The 19,384-nt window shown below is 41.8% G+C and overlaps 1 protein-coding gene across 1 annotated transcript in view; it reads left to right on the forward strand.

The window, feature by feature from the left end:
• Window positions 1-19,384, forward strand: part of LOC128697163 (transmembrane protein 181) — a 54,741-nt gene extending 35,357 nt beyond the window's left edge. The window contains exons 9-12 of the mRNA XM_070104038.1: window positions 830-932; window positions 2,157-2,381; window positions 6,845-6,979; window positions 18,311-19,384. Of these exons, the coding sequence (XP_069960139.1) occupies window positions 830-932; window positions 2,157-2,381; window positions 6,845-6,978 (462 nt within the window). The 3' untranslated portion in view covers window position 6,979; window positions 18,311-19,384. The remainder of the gene's footprint in view (window positions 1-829; window positions 933-2,156; window positions 2,382-6,844; window positions 6,980-18,310) is intronic.

Consider the following 19,384-nt stretch of genomic DNA (forward strand, 5'->3'; position numbering starts at 1 on the left):
TCCAAATTAGTAAATGGGAGGTTTCTTGTACTCAGCTGATAGATAAAATGGAGTTCTAAAGAAATAGCTATGAGTTTGGTCAACTGGAACAATGGAATTGGCTGAAAATAGGGCTCAAAGTCGGTGAAATCGCCGATACGCATATGTCGCCGAGACCGCTAACTTCGCGGGAGCATAATTCCATGAGTTTTCTACCAAATTTCGAACTTTTGGTGTCATTACCATCGGGAAAAGATTCTCTATCATTTCATAAGAAACAATAATTTTTTTTTTTTTCAAAAATTGAGCGACATAGAATGACAGTTTCAGAGAGGGGCCTGAAACAGTCAAAGGGTTAAGGGTCATAAACTCCTTTGGAGTGCTTGATAAGCAGTTTTGATCCAAGGGAGGGGAGGTTAGCTCCAATTTGTTGGAATAAGAGCCCTTGACTGGCCTCAAGAGACTTCCTGTGAATGGAACTACAGCTTCTCTTCAAAGATTCCCAATGGAAATAAGTCACTGACTTTTTTGTGTTATCCCAGGTTCTCTACACATATGCTGCTATGTATGATCATCTCTGTATTTGTGTATACCTGAATAAACTTACTCTTCCCTTCCGATAAATCCAGTTTTGTAAAGTAAAAGGACACAAGTGCAACTAATGTGACATTTTATTGTGGCAACGTTTTGCTCTTCAGGAGCTTGACAAAGCTCCTGGAGAGCGAAACGTTGCCACAATAAAATGTCACATTAGTTGCACTTGTGTCCTTTTACTTTACATATTGTCGGTAATTCTACCAACATTATTACAAATCCAGTTTTCTCACGAGTCTGCAAATTTTCCTTTCAGAAATTCAAGATATTTTTCTTGGTGATGGGATCGTTGTATGTGCTGTATCTCATCTTCTTAATCGTCACGGCTTACAGTGAACTCAGAGCTATGCCATATTTTGGTAGGTGTTGGCTTGCTTTTTTTTTTTTAGGATATATTTTATAATTGCATTTTTATACAGTAAAATTTGCTATAACACTTCGTGTTTTAGCTGAAATTCTCTGTTAAAATTTAATAACTGTGAGCTGCAGAATCTGGTGATGGGAGGCCATTGGTGGGGTAGCTGGTTGGGAGGGGGAGGCCTGGTGGTGGGAGGACTGTTGGTGGGAGGACTGTTAGTGGGAGGCCTGTTGGTGGGAGACCTGGTGGTGGGAGGCCTGGTGGTGGGAGGCCTGGTGGTGGGAGGCCTGGTGGTGGGAGGCCTGGTGATGGGAGGCCTGGTGGTGGGAGGCCTGGTGGTGAGACGTTGGTGGTGGGAGGCCTGGTGGTGGGAGGCCTGGTGGTGGAAGACCTGGTGGTGGGAGGCCTGGTGGTGGGAGGCCTGGTGGTGGGAGGCCTGGTGGTGAGAGGTTGGTGGTGGGAGGTCTGGTGGTGGGAGGCCTGGTGGTGGGAGGCCTGGTGGTGGGAGGCCTGGTGGTGGGAGGCCTGGTGGTGAGAGGTTGGTGGTGGGAGGTCTGGTGGTGGGAGGCCTGGTGGTGGGAGGCCTGGTGGTGGGAGGCCTGGTGGTGGGAGGCCTGGTGGTGAGAGGTTGGTGGTGGGAGGTCTGGTGGTGGGAGGCCTGGTGGTGGGAGGCCTGGTGGTGGGAGGCCTGGTGGTGGGAGGCCTGGTGGTGGGAGGCCTGGTGGTGGGAGGCCTGGTGGTGGGAGGCCTGGTGGTGGGAGACCTGGTGGTGGGAGGCCTGGTGGTGGGAGACCTGGTGGTGGGAGGCCTGGTGGTGGGAGTGAGTGGATGCAAGTGGTTTTTGTGACTTTAATGTAGTGTTGGAGTGTGAGCAAGGTAACATTTATGAAGACATTCAGGGACACTGGTTAGCCGGACGTGAGTCCTGAGGTGGGAAGTACGATGCCTGCACTCTGAACGAGGGGTGAGATATGTTGCAATTTTGAACTGTTAATCGGTGCCCCTCTGGCAAGACAGTGATGGAGTGATGATGAAAATGTTTCTTCTCTTTTGGGTCACTCTGCCTTGGTGTGGGACAGCCAGTGTGTTGAAAAAAATTCTAAAATACACAACCCTTTTTTTTTATTGTTAGTTTTTGTTGCTTCAAAATGGGTTTCTGCATTTACCTATATATGTTTACCTTTATTTGTCATTAATGAATACCATTCTATCTTCACTCTTTTAGACTTACGGCTCAAGTTTATGACACTGCTGATGTTAGTCGTGCTGTGTGTCAGCATCACCATCACTGTCCTGAGGTTTGGAGTTGGCATTCTCGAAGATAATTTTGTAGCCCAACTCTCCACGCACTACGACTCCTCCGCGCAGTTCATGGCATTTTATGGCCTCCTTAATCTGTATCTCTTTGCAATGGCCTATGTCTATTCTCCATCGGAAAGAGCTTTAATGGGTGAGTATTTTGTATTTATATATAGTATTAACAGCTTTTCTCCATGGGGAAGTGGAACAGAATTCTTCCTCTGTAAGCCATGCGTGTCGTAAGAGGTGACTAAAATGCTGGGAAGAAGGGGCCAGTAATCCCTTCTCCTGTATATTCAGTGGAACCTTGGCTTACGAGTTTAATCCATTCTGTGACCTTGCTCGTATCCCGATCTGCTTGTATGCTGAGTCAATTTTCCTCATTGAAATTAATTGAAATGCCATCAATCCGTTCCAGCGGAATTCTTGCTCTCAGGAGGCAGGACAAAATGCTTGAATATGACGCTAATATCAACTCTGTGGCTTATTTATCTATCACGATTCATCTCAGCAATGTCCTTTGCACTTATTTTCTTAGGACCCATGGTTAGAAAAAAGAAATTTGGAAAAATAACTGCACAAAATGTAAGCAAAACATGAGAGAAATCCTTCCACGGCGAGGTGCACTGCCATCCGCCGACACTCCCTACACCACCATAGCAGCTTTCCACGGCGAGGTGCACTGCCATCCGCCGACACTCCCTACACCACCATAGCAGCTTTCCACGGCGAGGTGCACTGCCATCCGCCGACACTCCCTACACCACCATAGCAGCTTTCCACGGCGAGGTGCACTGCCATCCGCCGACACTCCCTACACCACCATCGCAGCTTTCGTGAATACATGTTCAGTTCTACTTCTCTCCTACAAGCTAGCTGTGTTTGATTTTTGTGTTTTGACTGACTGACTTACTGAATGACTGACTTATTGAATGACTGACTGACTGACTGACTGAATGAATGAATGAATGACTGACTAACTGACTGACTTACTGACTTGACTGAATGATTTACTGACTGACTTACTGACTGACTTACTGACTTGACTGGCTGACTTACTGACTTGACTGACTGACTGACTGACTGACTTGACTGACTGACTTACTGGCTTGACTGACTTAACTGACTGACTTACTGACTTTACTGACTGACTGACTTACTGACTTGACTGACTGACTTACTGACTTGACTGACTTAACTGACTTGACTGACTTAACTGACTGACTTGCCTGACTGACTGACTTGACTTACTGAATTGACTGACTGACTTACTGACTTGACTGACTGACTGACTTACTGACTTGACTGACTGACTTACTGACTTAACTGACTGACTTACTGACTTTACTGACTTGCCTGACTCACTGACTTGACTGACTGACTTACTGACTTGACTGACTGACTTACTGACTTGACTGACTGACTTACTGACTTGACTGACTGACTTACTGACTTGACTGACTGACTTACTGACTTGATTGACTGACTTACTGACTTTACTGACTTAACTGACTGATACTGACTTGACTGAATGACCTACTGACTTGACTAACTGACTTAACTGACTGATTTACTGACTTGACTGACTGACTTACTGACTTGACTGACTAACTTAACTGACTTTTTGATTTGACTGACTTAGACTTAACTGACTTACTAACTTGACTTACTGACTTGACTGACTGACTTAACTGACTTACTAACTTGACTGATCTACTGACTTAACTGACTTACTAACTTGACTGATTTACTGACTTGACTGACACTGATTTACTGACTTGACTGACTCACTGAATATTATAATGGGGAAGCACTAAATCCATAGGATTATACAGTGCCTGTGGGGGAAAGGGGATGGAAGGTATTTAGGCTTAATTTAGGGAACTGGAACACAGATACAGTTCCCTGGATCAAGAACCCCACACCAGTGCCAAGGAACCTCCCTTGAGAGGGAAACTCGCATCCTGAATTTTTGCTTGTATCCGGAAACAAAAAATGACCTAGCGATTGCTCGTATCCTGAAAAACCTGTATGGTGGGGCGCTCGTAAGCCGAGGTTCCACTGTGCATAATTACTAAATTTAAAAAGAGAAATTTTCGTTTTTGTTTTTGGTCCACCCTGCCTCAGTGGGATATGGCTGGTTTGTTGAAAAAAAATATAACAAATTAACTTATCCTAGCCTGTCCTAGCCCATCCACAAACTGAAGATCTTTGAATCAGTTTGAAATAATTTGTAATTCTTTTTTAATTGACCATTTGTCACAACATGCCTTAAATATTCTATGGAGAGGGAGCATAGACACGGGTCATCCCACAGTCACTAAAAATAATGGACACAACTTCACTCTACAAAGGTGGCAGTAAAGTAGTTGCAAAGAATTACAGATCACCAACCACTTGGATACCCATCAGTTGCACAACCCATGGCGGCACGGGTTTAGAGCAGGTCACTCCTGCTTCTCACAGCTACTGGACCACTATGACATGGTCTTGGATGCTCTGGAGGACAAACAAAATGCAGATGTAGTATACACGAACTTTGTGAAAGCCTTCAATAAGTGTGATCATGATGTAATAGCACATAAAACGCATGATAAAGGAATAACATGAAAAGTGGGTAGATGTATCTATAACTTCCTAGCAAATAGAACACAAAGAGTAATAGTAAACAGAGTAAAGTCAGAGGCAGCTGCAGTGAAAAGCTCTGTTCCACAAGGCACAGTACTCACTCTCATTCCTTTCCTCATCCTCATATCTGACATAGAGATATAAGCTACAGCACTGTGTCCTCCTTTGCTGATATCAGAATTTGCCTCACACCATTATCCATTTAGAACACTGCAAATCTCCAAGTGAACATTAACCAAGTCTTTCAGTGCACCTCAGAAAACATTATGAAGTTCAATGGGGACAAATTTCAGTTGCTCCACTATGGAAAACTCAAGGAAATAAAAACTGGATCAGAGCATAAAACAAATTCCAACCACACAGTAAAGTGAAAAACTAATGTGGAGGACCTGGAAGTGATAATGTCAAAGAATCTCACTTTTAAAAATCATAGCAATGTCTAGTAGGTAGTAGGTTGGTAGACAGCAACCACCCAGGGAGGTACTACCGTCCCGCCAAGTGAGTGTAAAATGAAAGCCTGTAATTGTTTTACGTGATGGTAGGATTGCTGGTGTCCTTTTTTCTGTCTCATAAACATGCAAGATTTCAGGTACGTCTTGCTACTCCTACTTACACTTAGGTCACACTACACATACATGTACAAGCATATATATATATACACCCCTCTGGGTTTTCTGCTATTTTCTTTTTAGTTCTTGTTCTTGTTTATTTCCTGTTGTCTCCATGGGTAAGTGGAACAGAATTCTTCCTCCTTAAGCCATGTGTGTTGTAAGAGGCGACTAAAATGCCGGGAGCAAGGGGCTAGTAACCCCTTCTCTTGTATAAATTACTAAATTTAAAAAGAGAAACTTTCGTTTTTCTTTTTGGGCCACCCTACCTTGGTGGGATACAGCCAGTTTGTTGGAAAAAAAAATGTCTCTACCACATCTGCTTAGAAAATGATAGACTAGATAATAACAACCTTCAAAACTAGGGATGCGAAACCAATGATGATTCTTTTCAAATTGCTGGTTCTCTCTAGGCCCCTTTCAAAGCAGGCAAAATTGCAGACTTGGAGAATATACAGAGAACTTCACTGCATGTATAAGTACAATAAAGCACCTCAATTGCTGGGAACGGTTGAAGTCCCTTGACCTGTACTACTTGTAATACTGGCAAGAAAGATACATGATAATATGCACTTGGAAAATCCTAGAGGGACTAGTCCCAAATCTGCACACAGAAATCACTCCTCATGAAACCAAGGACTCGGCATGTGGTACAGCGTCCCCCAATGCAAAGCAAGGGTGCCATGAGTACACTAAGAGAAAACAAAATAAGTGTCAGGGGCCCAAGACTCGACTGCCTCCTAGCCTACATAAGGGGTATAACCCTGGCTGTCTTCAAGAGGGAGCTTGACAGGAACCTAAGGTCAGTACCTGACCAGCCAAGCTGTGGTTCATATGTCAGTTTGTGTGCTGCCAGTAGTAACAGCCTGGTTGATCAGGCACAGATCCACTGCAAGGCCTGGTTATGGACTGGGCCATGGGGGCATTGACCCCCAGAACATCCTCCAGGTATGTGCAGGTTATTTGTGTATAATTATTATTCTGTACAAAAACTTATTGTATTTGTCTGCGGCTGCTGACACATGTTTAAAATAGTTACTATCAGGACTGTATTATGTATTTATTCTAGCTTATAGTAATAGATTACGGTGGATCCCCGCATAACAATATTATTTCAATCCAGAAGTCTGTTTGGGTGCCGTTATAGACCAAATTTTTTCCCATAAGAGATATTGTGAAGTAGATTAGTCCGTTTCAGACCCCCAAAAATACACCTCCAAAAGCACTTACAAAAATACACTTACATAATTGGTCGCGTTGGGAGCTGATCGTTATGCGGGGGTCCACTGTATTTATCTTTTGTCTTTAGAGTTAATGCAAATTAGGTACATTATTGTCACATAATATTGGTAATGAGTGCATTGACTTGTTCTTTCAGAAACTCACATCATGAAGGATAATCCAGCATTTAGCATGGTAAATGATTCTGATGAAGATGTGATTTATGGCTCTGACGATGACACCAGAAGACCATTAAACAGAGGCAGTAATGATAATGATGAGAGTGATTAGAGTAAGCTTAATATAACAGTTTTTGTATCAAATATGGAAGTGAGTTGATCGCCAACACCTGAATGCTGTGCTGGGTCATTTGCATTTGCAGCAGTCTGCAAGAGGCAAATAGTTAAGAAAAAATATTACTCATCTATTAAAAATCTGTATAGATTAAATCTTTTCTGTTAGCATTTCTGTGTGACAGGTTGTGTACATATAGTACTGTCTAGTGTCTTGACAGGTTGTGTACATGTAGTACTGTCTAGTGTCCTGACAGGTTGTGTACATATAGTACTGTCTAGTGTCTTGACAGGTTGTGTACATATAGTACTGTCTAGTGTCTTGACAGGTTGTGTACATGTAGTACTGTCTAGTGTCCTGACAGGTTGTGTACATATAGTACTGTCTAGTGTCTTGACAGGTTGTGTACATGTAGTACTGTCTAGTGTCTTGACAGGTTGTGTACATATAGTACTGTCTAGTGTCTTGACAGGTTGTGTACATATAGTACTGTCTAGTGTCTTGACAGGTTGTGTACATATAGTACTGTCTAGTGTCTTGACAGGTTGTGTACATATAGTACTGTCTAATGTCTTGACAGGTTGTGTACATGTAGTACTGTCTAGTGTCTTGACAGGTTGTGTACATATAGTACTGTCTAGTGTCTTGACAGGTTGTGTACATGTAGTACTGTCTAGTGACTTGACAGGTTGTGTACATATAGTACTGTCTAGTGTCTTGACAGGTTGTGTACATATAGTACTGTCTAGTGTCCTGACAGGTTGTGTACATGTAGTACTGTCTAGTGTCTTGACAGGTTGTGTACATGTAGTACTGTCTAGTGTCCTGACAGGTTGTGTACATGTAGTACTGTCTAGTGTCCTGACAGGTTGTGTACATGTAGTACTGTCTAGTGTCCTGACAGGTTGTGTACATGTAGTACTGTCTAGTGTCCTGACAGGTTGTGTACATATAGTACTGTCTAGTGTCCTGACAGGTTGTGTACATGTAGTACTGTCTAGTGTCCTGACAGGTTGTGTACATGTAGTACTGTCTAGTGTCCTGACAGGTTGTGTACATGTAGTACTGTCTAGTGTCCTGACAGGTTTCTACAAGACTGAGATCCATGAATTGTTACATATTCAGTCATTTTGGTGTTTGTCCAGATAATTTTGAAAAATACGAGTCTGCCATGACTATAATAGTAATATTACCTGACTCAACTGCTTAATAGGTCTTGCTGTGTTAACTCTGTTTCATTTGTGTGTGTACCTAGGTGAATTTTTTTATTAAATATAAAAAACTGAAAACGCAGAGTAAAGCTGTGTGTACAGTGTATTTGTTTAACCCGTAAACGCTCCAAACGTATATATACGTTTTTTCAACATTTGAAAGTATGTAAAAAAATAGATCTTTTTGTTTTTTTACATTTGAAAATGTGTAAAAAAAACAGATCTACTTTTGTAGCACTACACATGTGAACGTAGATCTGTTCGGACCGTTTACGGGTTAACATGTTAAATGTTATATTGTAATTATTAAACAAGGCAGAAAATGTTATATCAGTTTTCAGCACCAGTACATGTCTATGGGAATGAGATTTCTGTACAGAAATTAAACTCATTTTATAATTGTCTAGTGTAATGTGACATGAATGTTTGAATCATTCACCACTATATTTAGTTCCCAAGTTAGAAATAGCCACATTTACAAACAATGTATTTAGGAAGAAATTAAAATTAGACAACGTCCGAGCCACAGTACCATGAGTTATGAGACGGAACCATCCATTATACACAGCATGACTCTATCTTCATTACTGAACTGAGAATTAATCTCTATCATTGCTTGCCTTGATTCACCCACACAGGTTTAGTGCCTCACTTAAATAAATACCTATAAATGCACTATTGCGCTTTATACAAACAAGTTGTTTGTAATGATATTATTAGTTTATAGTCATTTATAAACAGAAAAACAGGAACATAACTCATTTATTAGTTGTGTGTTAATACAAGCAATCACTTTTAACATTCATTAATTCTTTGGCTAGTGAGGACATAGATATAAATATTGTGCAGTGTAAATACCTTTCCTGGTTAATGTTAAATATATTATAAATATTTCCCTGATAGGTATTACTTATTGAGCTGTGATGTTTGTGTTTCTTTCATGACAGAACACTCAAGAAACATTTTAAAATACTGTATAAGTCAACAGAACTGTTGTCCAGATCAGAATATAATTTTGTATTCAAGATTACTTAACACTTCGTTATATAGGAAAATGTCAGGAAAATGAGTTAATTAATCTTTGGGTAACTTGTTCAGGCGAGAGATTGAAAAAACATTCTCATTTTACTGATTCTCATCCGTTCTGTATAATGTATTATAACCTCATATTGTACTTGTATGTCACACAAGTAAGTTAATAAGTAACTGCAAGTAGAGCCAAAAAACTTGAATAATGTCTAGTATAAATCCACAAAACATCAGTTTTCTTGTGCTAAGCAGCAGTGAATAACCTAGACATGTTCAGTTTGTTTTGTACTAATAAGAACATATAAAATAAAAAATGCTTAAAACTTTTTCCCAGCCATATTAATTTTTGAACACCAAATTTTGGTCTAAAAGTATTTAAGCAGAAATTTGATTGTAAATAGATATTAACTTTTATTTTTTTCTTTGTCAGTGAACTTACAATTATTTAGTCTAACCCTGAATGTTAAATTGAAATTATGGAGAGAATAAGTCTTAGCATTGAATAAACTCTACTGATATATTTTCTCGCAGTTGCTATTAGACATATGATAAATATGTTGTAAATAAATGCTTGTAGATTATTGGCCGGCTTAATTCGGTGATCTTTATGCAAGATTTTTATTCAGCTAGCATGTATAAAATGGTGTTCTTATGATGGCGTACACCGCACTTTATAAATAATCAAAGATTGGAAATCTGATCAGTTTTGAAAATAATAATCTTTAGCATAGCATAAATTTAAAATCAAAAGTTTTAGCCAGTCCTTAATTAGCAAAAACTGGCCAATTAATGGTGTGGTTTTAAGGTGTAATTCAGAAAGATGTCTGTGCCAGCCATCAACTTTATTCATTACCATGCCAGATATATACCTTTGATATACCTTTGATATACCTTTGAAGAGTTTTGAAAGTTTCACTGCTCTTGGAGCCCGGCCATGGGCCAGGCTCGTGTACAAAGTAATTTTTTACGATCATTTGTGTGTGATAAGCACATTTTGTTTTTATATATGTGTCATTGTAAAGGTTGGACTCAGGGCAGTGAATTTATATCTTCCTCTTAAAAGTTCGTCCATTGTCTATCACTGCTGTCTATTTGGTTGTATACCCAGCTGGCACTGCTGTTTGTATGGTTATATACCTAGCTGGTACTGTTGTCTGTATGGTTGTATACTCAGTTGGCACTGCTGTTTGTGTGGTTGTATACCCAGCTGGTACTGCTGTTTGCATGGTTGTATACCCACCTGGTACTGCTGTCTGTATGGTTGTATACCCAGCTGGCACTGCTGTTTGTATGGTTGTATACCTAGCTGGTACTGTTGTCTGTATTGTTGTATACTCAGTTGGCACTGCTGTTTATATGGTTGTATACCCAGCTGGCACTGCTGTTTGTATGGTTGTATACCCAGCTGGTCCTGCTGTCTGTATGGTTGTATACCCAGCTGGTCCTTCTGTTTGTATACTCAGCTGGCACTGCTGTTTGTATGGTTGTAAACCCAACTGGCACTGCTGTTTGCATGGCTGTATACTCAGTTGGCACTGCTGTTTGTATGGTTGTATACCCAGCTGGTACTGTTGTCTGTATGGTTGTATACCCAGCTGATACTACTGTTTGTATGGTTGTATACCCAGCTGGTACTGCTGTCTGTATGGTTGTATACCCAGCTGGTACTGCTGTTTGTATGGTTGTATACTCAGCTGGCACTGCTGTTTGTATGATTGTAAACCCAGCTGGTACTGCTGTCTGTATGGTTGTATACCCAGCTGGTACTGCTGTTTGTATGGTTGTATACTCAGCTGGCACTGCTGTTTGTATGGCTGTATACTCAGTTGGCACTGCTGTTTGTATAGTTGTATACCCAGCTGGTACTGCTGTCTGTATGGTTGTATACCCAGCTGGTACTGCTGTCTGTATGGTTGTATACCCAGCTGCTACTGCTGTCAGTATGGTTGTATACCCAGCTGCTACTGTTGTATGGTTGTATACCAAGCTGGTACTGGTGTCTGTATGGTTGTATACCCAGCTGGCACTGTTGTATGGTTGTATACCCAGCTGGTACTGGGGTTTGTATGGTGTTATACCCAGCTGGTACTGCTCTCTATGGTTGTATACCCAGCTGGTACTGCTGTCTGTATGATTGTATACCCAGCTGGTACTGTTGTATGGTTGTATACCAAGCTGATACTGGTGTCTGTATGGTTGTATACCCAGCTGGTACTGCTGTCTGTATGGTTGTATACCCAGATGGTACTGGTGTCTGTATGGTTGTATACCCAGCTGGTACTGGTGTCTGTATGGTTGTATACCCAGCTGGTACCATTGTCTGTATGGTTGTATACCCAGCTGGTGCTGCTATCTGTATGGTTGTATACACATCTGGTACTGTTGTCTGTATGGTTGTATACCCAGCTGGTACTGTTGTCTGTATGGTTGTATACCCAGCTGGTGCTATCTGTATTGCTGTATACCCAGCTGGTACTGCTGTCTGTATGGTTGTATACCCAGCTGGTACAGTTGTCTGTATGGTTGTATACCCAGCTGGTGCTATCTGTATGGTTGTATACCCATCTGGTACTGTTGTCTGTATGGTTGTATACCCATCCAGTACTGCTGTCTGTATGGTTGTATACCCAGCTGGTACTGTTATCTGTATGGTTGTATACCCATCTGGTACTGCTGTCTGTATGGTTGTATACCCAGCTGGTACTGTTGTCTGTATGGTTGTATACCCAGCTGGTGCTGCTATCTGTATGGTTGTATACCCAGCTGGTACTGTTGTCTGTATGGTTGTATACCCAGCTGGTGCTGCTATCTGTATGGTTGTATACCCATCTGGTACTGCTGTCTGTATGGTTGTATACCCAGCTGATACTGGTCTGTATGGTTGTATACCCAGCTGGTACTGCTGCCTGTATGGTTGTATACCCAGCTGGTACTGCTGTCTGTATGACTGTATACCCAGCTAGTACTGCTGCCTGTATGGTGGTATACCCAGCTGGTACTGCTGCCTGTATGGTTGTATACCCAGCTGGTACTGCTGCCTGTATGGTGGTATACCCAGCTGGTACTGCTGCCTGTATGGTTGTATACCCATCTGGTACTGCTGTCTGTATGGTGGTATACCCAGCTGGTGCTGCTATCTGTATGGTTGTATACCCAGCTGGTACTGCTGTCTGTATGTTTGTATACCCAGCTGGTGCTGCTATCTGTATGGTGGTATACCCAGTTGGTGCTGCTATCTGTATGGTGGTATACCCAGCTGGTGCTGCTATCTGTATGGTGGTATACCCAGCTGGTGCTGCTATCTGTATGGTGGTATACCCAGCTGGTACTGCTATCTGTATGTATGGTGGTATACCCAGCTTTGTATACCCAGCTGGTGCTGCTATCTGTATGGTGGTATACCCAGCTGGTGCTGCTATCTGTATGGTGGTATACCCAGCTGGTACTGCTGTCTGTATGTTTGTATACCCAGCTGGTGCTGCTATCTGTATGGTGGTATACCCAGCTGGTACTGCTATCTGTATGGTGGTATACCCAGCTGGTACTGCTATCTGTATGGTGGTATACCCAGCTGGTACTGCTATCTGTATGGTGGTATACCCAGCTGGTACTGCTATCTGTATGGTGGTATACCCAGCTGGTACTCATACTGGATGACACTAGAGTATAATATATTCCCTGGTTAATTTTCTGATGTTATAAGTGTTTGTTAGTCCTCAAAAATTTAGCTCTTTTTGATGTTCAGAAAGACGTAAAATTGATGGATGTTGCATTATGGGTCTTGTATTAATTATAAATAAACTCCCTTATCTTATGATATAGTGTACACTACTGTAATGCTATTTACACTTATATTTATATTGTTTCCTTTAGTGACTGTTTCAGTGCTAATAATCTGATAAATAGTCACTAAAGTTTCAGATACAGCCTTTCCTCACTTAATGACGGAGTTCCGTTTCTAAGGCCATGTCGGTCAACGAATTTTTTGCTAAGCAAGGAGCATACTATAATGGTAGTGTGTTTGTGTCAACCATCTTTGATATTGTTTTAATGTCACCTTTGCACCATTTATATAATTTTTAGTATACAATGTATTTTTAAATGTTTATATAGTAGTGTACTGTATATTGTAATAAATAGAATAGAGGAAATCAGCTCTAATATACATTATTTATGTATGCATACTGGTCATAGAGCTCGTTGTAAGTCTGAGTTGTCAGTAAACGAGTACGTCGCTAAGTGAGGAGAGGCTGTACTACATAATGTGTGTGTAAGAATCATTAGATTGGTACTCTTACCCCATTAATGGAGAATGTTGTCACCTGTACTGCTTATTATTTTGTTTTTTAGTGTCCAGATATTTTTTGTAGGAACAATTCCCACAAATTCCTTCTTACAGTAAAATGTAAATATAAATAAATCTCCAGTTTACTGTCCCTCTCATGAGCCTAAAAATCATTATAGTGGCAGTTTCTTATCTGGAGCTACATCAGCACTACTGTACTTGTTGCAACGAGGGTACTCTTGGATGCCGAGAGGATATATGATTTCTTGCTTGTTTCTCCTTAGAGCAGTCCTTATCCTCCCTTTCTTTTTTTTTAAGAAAAAGAAAACAAAAAATAAACCTTAGTTCATGGATAGTCCAATTCGTGATTTGCTCCTCACAGGCTCCTTACCCTCACAACACCCTTACCTGATCCCGACCCGTCCACGGACTTTCAAACCTGGTACTGCTTTTGGGCAACATCTCGTTGTGTACCTCTGGTGCCAGCATTCTGGTTGATCCTTTTGATACTGCTGATCTTTGCTTAACCTTGACTATAAAACAGGCTTATCTGACGATGATTTTTGAATCGTTCACACATCACAGGACAGATTGGCTCTACACCAGTGTCGACCCATACTTCATGATCCAGATGCTATTATGGGCATTCCTTCTTGCTCCAACCCAAAAGAAATGTACTAACTTTAAAGCTATTCCTTCCACTCTTTATTTCAAAGACAGTCTTGGACAAAATTCTTTTCTCTTCAGATGATACAAGTTTATTTCAACATGATACTGGAATGCATGTTCATAGCTCATGGCAAAGCACTCATGAGTCTTGCTGAACAAAATGTGTCCTTCATGCCCTTGAGAGTGGGATGTGCATTCTTGTTATGCAGGATAGTGAGCAAGCTGACAATCTTTCTCTCCTCCATTCTACTGACAATATCCCTGCCACATGACACATTCCTTTCTCATCTTTAGCTGTGGTTCTGTCCTTATCCTACAAATCATTATCCAACAAGACTTTCTGCAATGCAGCCCAGTCATTCAGGAGCAACTTGAGCTCTAGAACTTTCCACTAACAAAGTAGACACTTATTTTTCCTAGCAACATTGTTAAACTAACCTTTGACTCGGGAAGCTTCCAGCTTATGTGTTGGGCCACTGCTTGCAGGTGCAGGAGTTGCTCCCTATGCCTCAACAATGCAGACGTTGGTGGAGCTGTGGCCACCCGGCCAAGTATTGTAGATCACCAGCAGAATGCCTGGTCCGCAGTGCAACAGATCATAAAAATCCATCTTGTGGCCTGCCACCCACTTGCCTTAATTGTGGTGAAGCTCGCCCTGCATATTCTTGCCTATGTTCTCTTTACTTGAGAAAATGTGAAATTTGTTGTTTGAGAAAAAGGGAGGGCCTTTCTTACTCTATGGCAGTGACTGAACTCTGTCTTCAGGGCAGACTTCCAAGGCTGGCCTACTCCAGAGCAGCTCAGTGCCCTCAGGTTCCTGTCATACCTTCTTCCGCATAGTCCCCTGTGTTCAATCCTTATGCAGTTCTCACTTCTGATGTTCTCACTTCTTTGTCTTCATCCATTCTTCCATTCTTCCATTTTGCTTGTTTCTCCTTCCACACAGCCTTTCCCAGTTGTGCTTTCATCTCTTCCTCTAAAACTTCAAAGGTCCAAATCTCCTCCAGTTACTAAAACTCCCTTCCAACCTCTTGCTAGTCCATACTTAACCTTCCCTCCTGTGTGTCTTCCCTTATGCCTTCTACATTTGTCACAGTTATGGACATCTGTACATCCTCACTTATGGCCTTTACTCTCCCTGTCACTACTCAGATTCCTTCCTCCCATGACACCCCTCTCCTTTTTGTGTGTCCTACAGTTTTGACAGCTATCAGTGTCTCTTCGCCCTCAACACCATCTGTCTCCTGTCATGCTTCCTGCTACTGCCTTGCCTTCAGAAACTCTTGGGGCCATATGGCTTTTATTGAAGAGACAAAACCTGTGATGGATACCGACCTGCCTCCTTTACCTTCTCACTCTCACTCTCTGCAATCCCCTACAGAACTTCCCACACATTACTTATTTCTACCTTCTCACTCCTGCCACACATTGACTTTACTGACAACTGTAGCTGGTAGTCACCGCCTGCTTTCTGTTACTATCTTACTACTTTTTTCTGATAATGGTTTTATTGTAGTGGAATATCAGGGGATACAGAGGGAAACTGTGGGAAAGTGAGGGCAACTGGGGGAAGGTGGGGGCAACTGGGGGAAGGTGGGGGCAACTGGGGGAAGGTGGGGGCAACTGGGGGAAGGTGGGGGGCAACTGGGGGAAGGTGGGGGCAACTGAGGGAAGGTGGGGGCAACTGGGGGAAGGTGGTAGCAACTGGGGGAAGGATTCTTTAAGCTTTCCCTTGGGGACGAAGAGAAAAATAAAAACAAGAGTTATTAAAAAAATAGAAGAAAACTCAGATGGGTGTACTCACCTATTTGTGGTTGCAGGAGTTGAGTCACAGCTCCTGGCCCACCAGGTATGTATACATATATGTGTGCATGCCTGTGTAGTATAATAATAATAACAATAATGATAATAATAATAATAATACATATCTTTATTTCTACAAGTACATGTACAAGGTATACAGGCTTAGTTGACATCAGTGACATTCTACGTACTTAGAACTTCCAAAGAATATATTCACAAAAATAATTACTGTGGTCTTCTCTTTAATTAATTTGAACATAATTAAAATGTCACAATTGGAAGTTGAAGACTCCTATGAGTCAAAGGGACATAAGGAAGTATTTCTTCAGTCATAGTTGTCAGGCAGCGGTATAGTCAGGAAAGTGACGTAGGGGAGGCAGGAACCATACATAGTTTTAAGACGAGGTATGATAAAGCTCATGGAGCAGGGAGAGAGAGGACCTAGTAGCAATCAGTGAAGAGGCGGGGCCAGGAGCTATGACTCGACTCCTGCAACCACATATAGGTGAGTACAAATAGGTGAGTAATGTTTCATATTTAGTGTAAGAAGGGCATGATTGGTGCGAAAATATTGGTATTATGAAAAATACGGGGTGTCACTAGCACATTAAGAGACCATACAATAAGTGTCAGGGGCCCGAGACTGTTCAACTGCCTCCCAGCACACATAAGGGGGATTACCAACAGACCCCTGGCAGTCTTCAAGCTGGCACTGGACAAGCACCTAAAGACAGTTCCTGATCAGCCGGGCTGTGGCTCGTACGTTGGTTTGCGTGCAGCCAGCAGCAACAGCCTGGTTGATCAGGCGCTGATCCACCAGGAGGCCTGGTCACAGACCGGGCCGCGGGGGCGTTGACCCCCGAAACTCTCTCCAGGTAAACTCCAGGTATCAGTGCCGTTAAATTGTATTAGAATGAAAATATTTCACTATCGGCACTCTTCAAGAGAGATACCATGATGTCATGATGTCAGTGAAAGGCTCTTGATCCAAAGAAGTGGAAGTATTCTCCCTTTCCTTAGATCAAATGTGATTACCTTCTATTCCCTTGATGCTTTATGACCCTTTCTGGCTTAGTGCTCACCCATGGATGTAATAATAATTCATTACTGGTAACTGTATTTCTTATTACCTCAAGCTTTACAAAATATATTAATTAGCAAATTCATAATCACATACAAGAATGTTGTTAGATCTTTGTATTTTGAACCTTAAAGATGGTTTGTGTTCCATATCTGTATATAAGCAAGATAGGGTAAAAAAATGTCACAATAATGTGACTGGAATACAACAAACTGGAGTTAAACTATTTGATGTTTTGGTCAAATGTTATTTCAGTTTGATAATGGTGCATAGCCGACTGAAATGTTCAGGATGGATTGAAGTGTTCAGTGTATGGACTGAAGTGTTCAGGACAAACTTTTCAGAATAGACTGAAGTGTTCAGGATGGGCTGAAATGTTCAGACAAGATAGAAATGTCATGTACTGTAGTTTATATGAAAATGTGCGCATAAAACATAGTTCATCGTAGTTCATGTATTTTTATGGCCAAACTAAGTCTTTTAAGGTTTATTAATAAAAAAGTCTAGATGTTTTCTAAGCACATGCCGTAAATACACTAGTCACACATTTGCCGAGTAAGTCGCTTCGAGGGGGAAGTTCCTGATTTATCATCCATGAATCTCTCAATCTCTCCAAGGAATTAGAATGATCCTTCCCTTCTTTCTGTTGAGCACCTGGTTACTCCCATTCTTCAGGTGTTGTTTGACCCCCTACAGGTTTAGTTAGTACTGTACTATAATATTGATACTGTTTCTCTTAATAATAATAATTTTTATTTCTGGAAGTCCATGGCCTAGTTGTACTACAACTATATAGAAAGCTGCTTATTATGCAGAGTATTTCAGGCAAATTAGGTCAATTTTGTCCCAGGATGTGACCTGCATCATTCAACTAATGCCCAGGTGTCTGTTCATGTTCACCTGCTAGGTGAACATGGACAGCAGGTGTGTTAAGGAAACATGTCATAATGCTCCCACCCATACTGGGGATCGATCCCTGGTATGAGGGTTGCTACCAATCAAGCTATGGGACACCTATATTCAACCTTTATGCGTTAAATAATCCACTTAATTTTTTAACACTCTATATTATAAATAAAATCAATATATTAAGCAAAAAAAGCTGATATAGTTAAGAATTCATGTACAGAAAATCTGCATTGGTATTGCTTGTTCAGATCTGTTAATGACTTGCTAAAAATATTTCAACAAGTGTTAAAGAAAGAAAACAGAAATAAACTAAGTGACATTCAACTTTTTTTTTAAATGCAGCGGCTGTCTCCCGCTGAGGCGGTGACCCAGAAATGCAGCGGCTGTCTCCCGCTGAGGCGGTGACCCAGAAATGCAGCGGCTGTCTCCCGCTGAGGCGGTGACCCAGAAATGCAGCGGCTGTCTCCCGCTGAGGCGGTGACCCAGAAATGCAGCGGCTGTCTCCCGCTGAGGCGGTGACCCAGAAATGCAGCGGCTGTCTCCCGCTGAGGCGGTGACCCAGAAATGCAGCGGCTGTCTCCCGCTGAGGCGGTGACCCAGAAATGCAGCGGCTGTCTCCCGCTGAGGCGGTGACCCAGAAATGCAGCGGCTGTCTCCCGCTGAGGCGGTGACCCAGAAATGCAGCGGCTGTCTCCCGCTGAGGCGGTGACCCAGAAATGCAGCGGCTGTCTCCCGCTGAGGCGGTGACCCAGAAATGCAGCGGCTGTCTCCCGCTGAGGCGGTGACCCAGAAATGCAGCGGCTGTCTCCCGCTGAGGCGGTGACCCAGAAATGCAGCGGCTGTCTCCCGCTGAGGCGGTGACCCAGAAATGAAGACACAAAAACTTTCCTTTTTATATTTAGTAGTTTACAGAGGATTATTATTATTATAATCAAAACTAAGCGGTGAACCCACAAAGGTTATAGAGTGCTGTGTTTACAGAGGAATATAGAGTGCTGTGTTTACAGAGGAATATAGAGTGCTGTGTTTACAGAGGAATATAGAGTGCTGTGTTTACAGAGGAATATAGAGTGTTATGTTTACAGAGGAATATAGAGTGCTGTGTTTACAGAGGAATATAGAGTGTTATGTTTACAGAGGAATATAGAGTGCTGTGTTTACAGAGGAGTATAGAGTGCTGTGTTTACAGAGGAGTATAGAGTGCTGTGTTTACAGAGGAATATAGAGTGTTATGTTTACAGAGGAATATAGAGTGCTGTGTTTACAGAGGAGAAGTTACTAGCCCTTTGTTCCTCAACCAATGTTAATATGTATAATTATTTTCATTACATTTAATGTTTGCTCCATCTTATGTAGATAATTAGATGTGAGTTTGATGAAAATGTATAAATTGCAGTTTGTACAAATAAAGTTGAC

The sequence above is a fragment of the Cherax quadricarinatus genome, chromosome 89 (genome assembly GCF_038502225.1).
Source record: "Cherax quadricarinatus isolate ZL_2023a chromosome 89, ASM3850222v1, whole genome shotgun sequence".
Lineage (NCBI taxonomy): Eukaryota > Metazoa > Arthropoda > Malacostraca > Decapoda > Parastacidae > Cherax > Cherax quadricarinatus.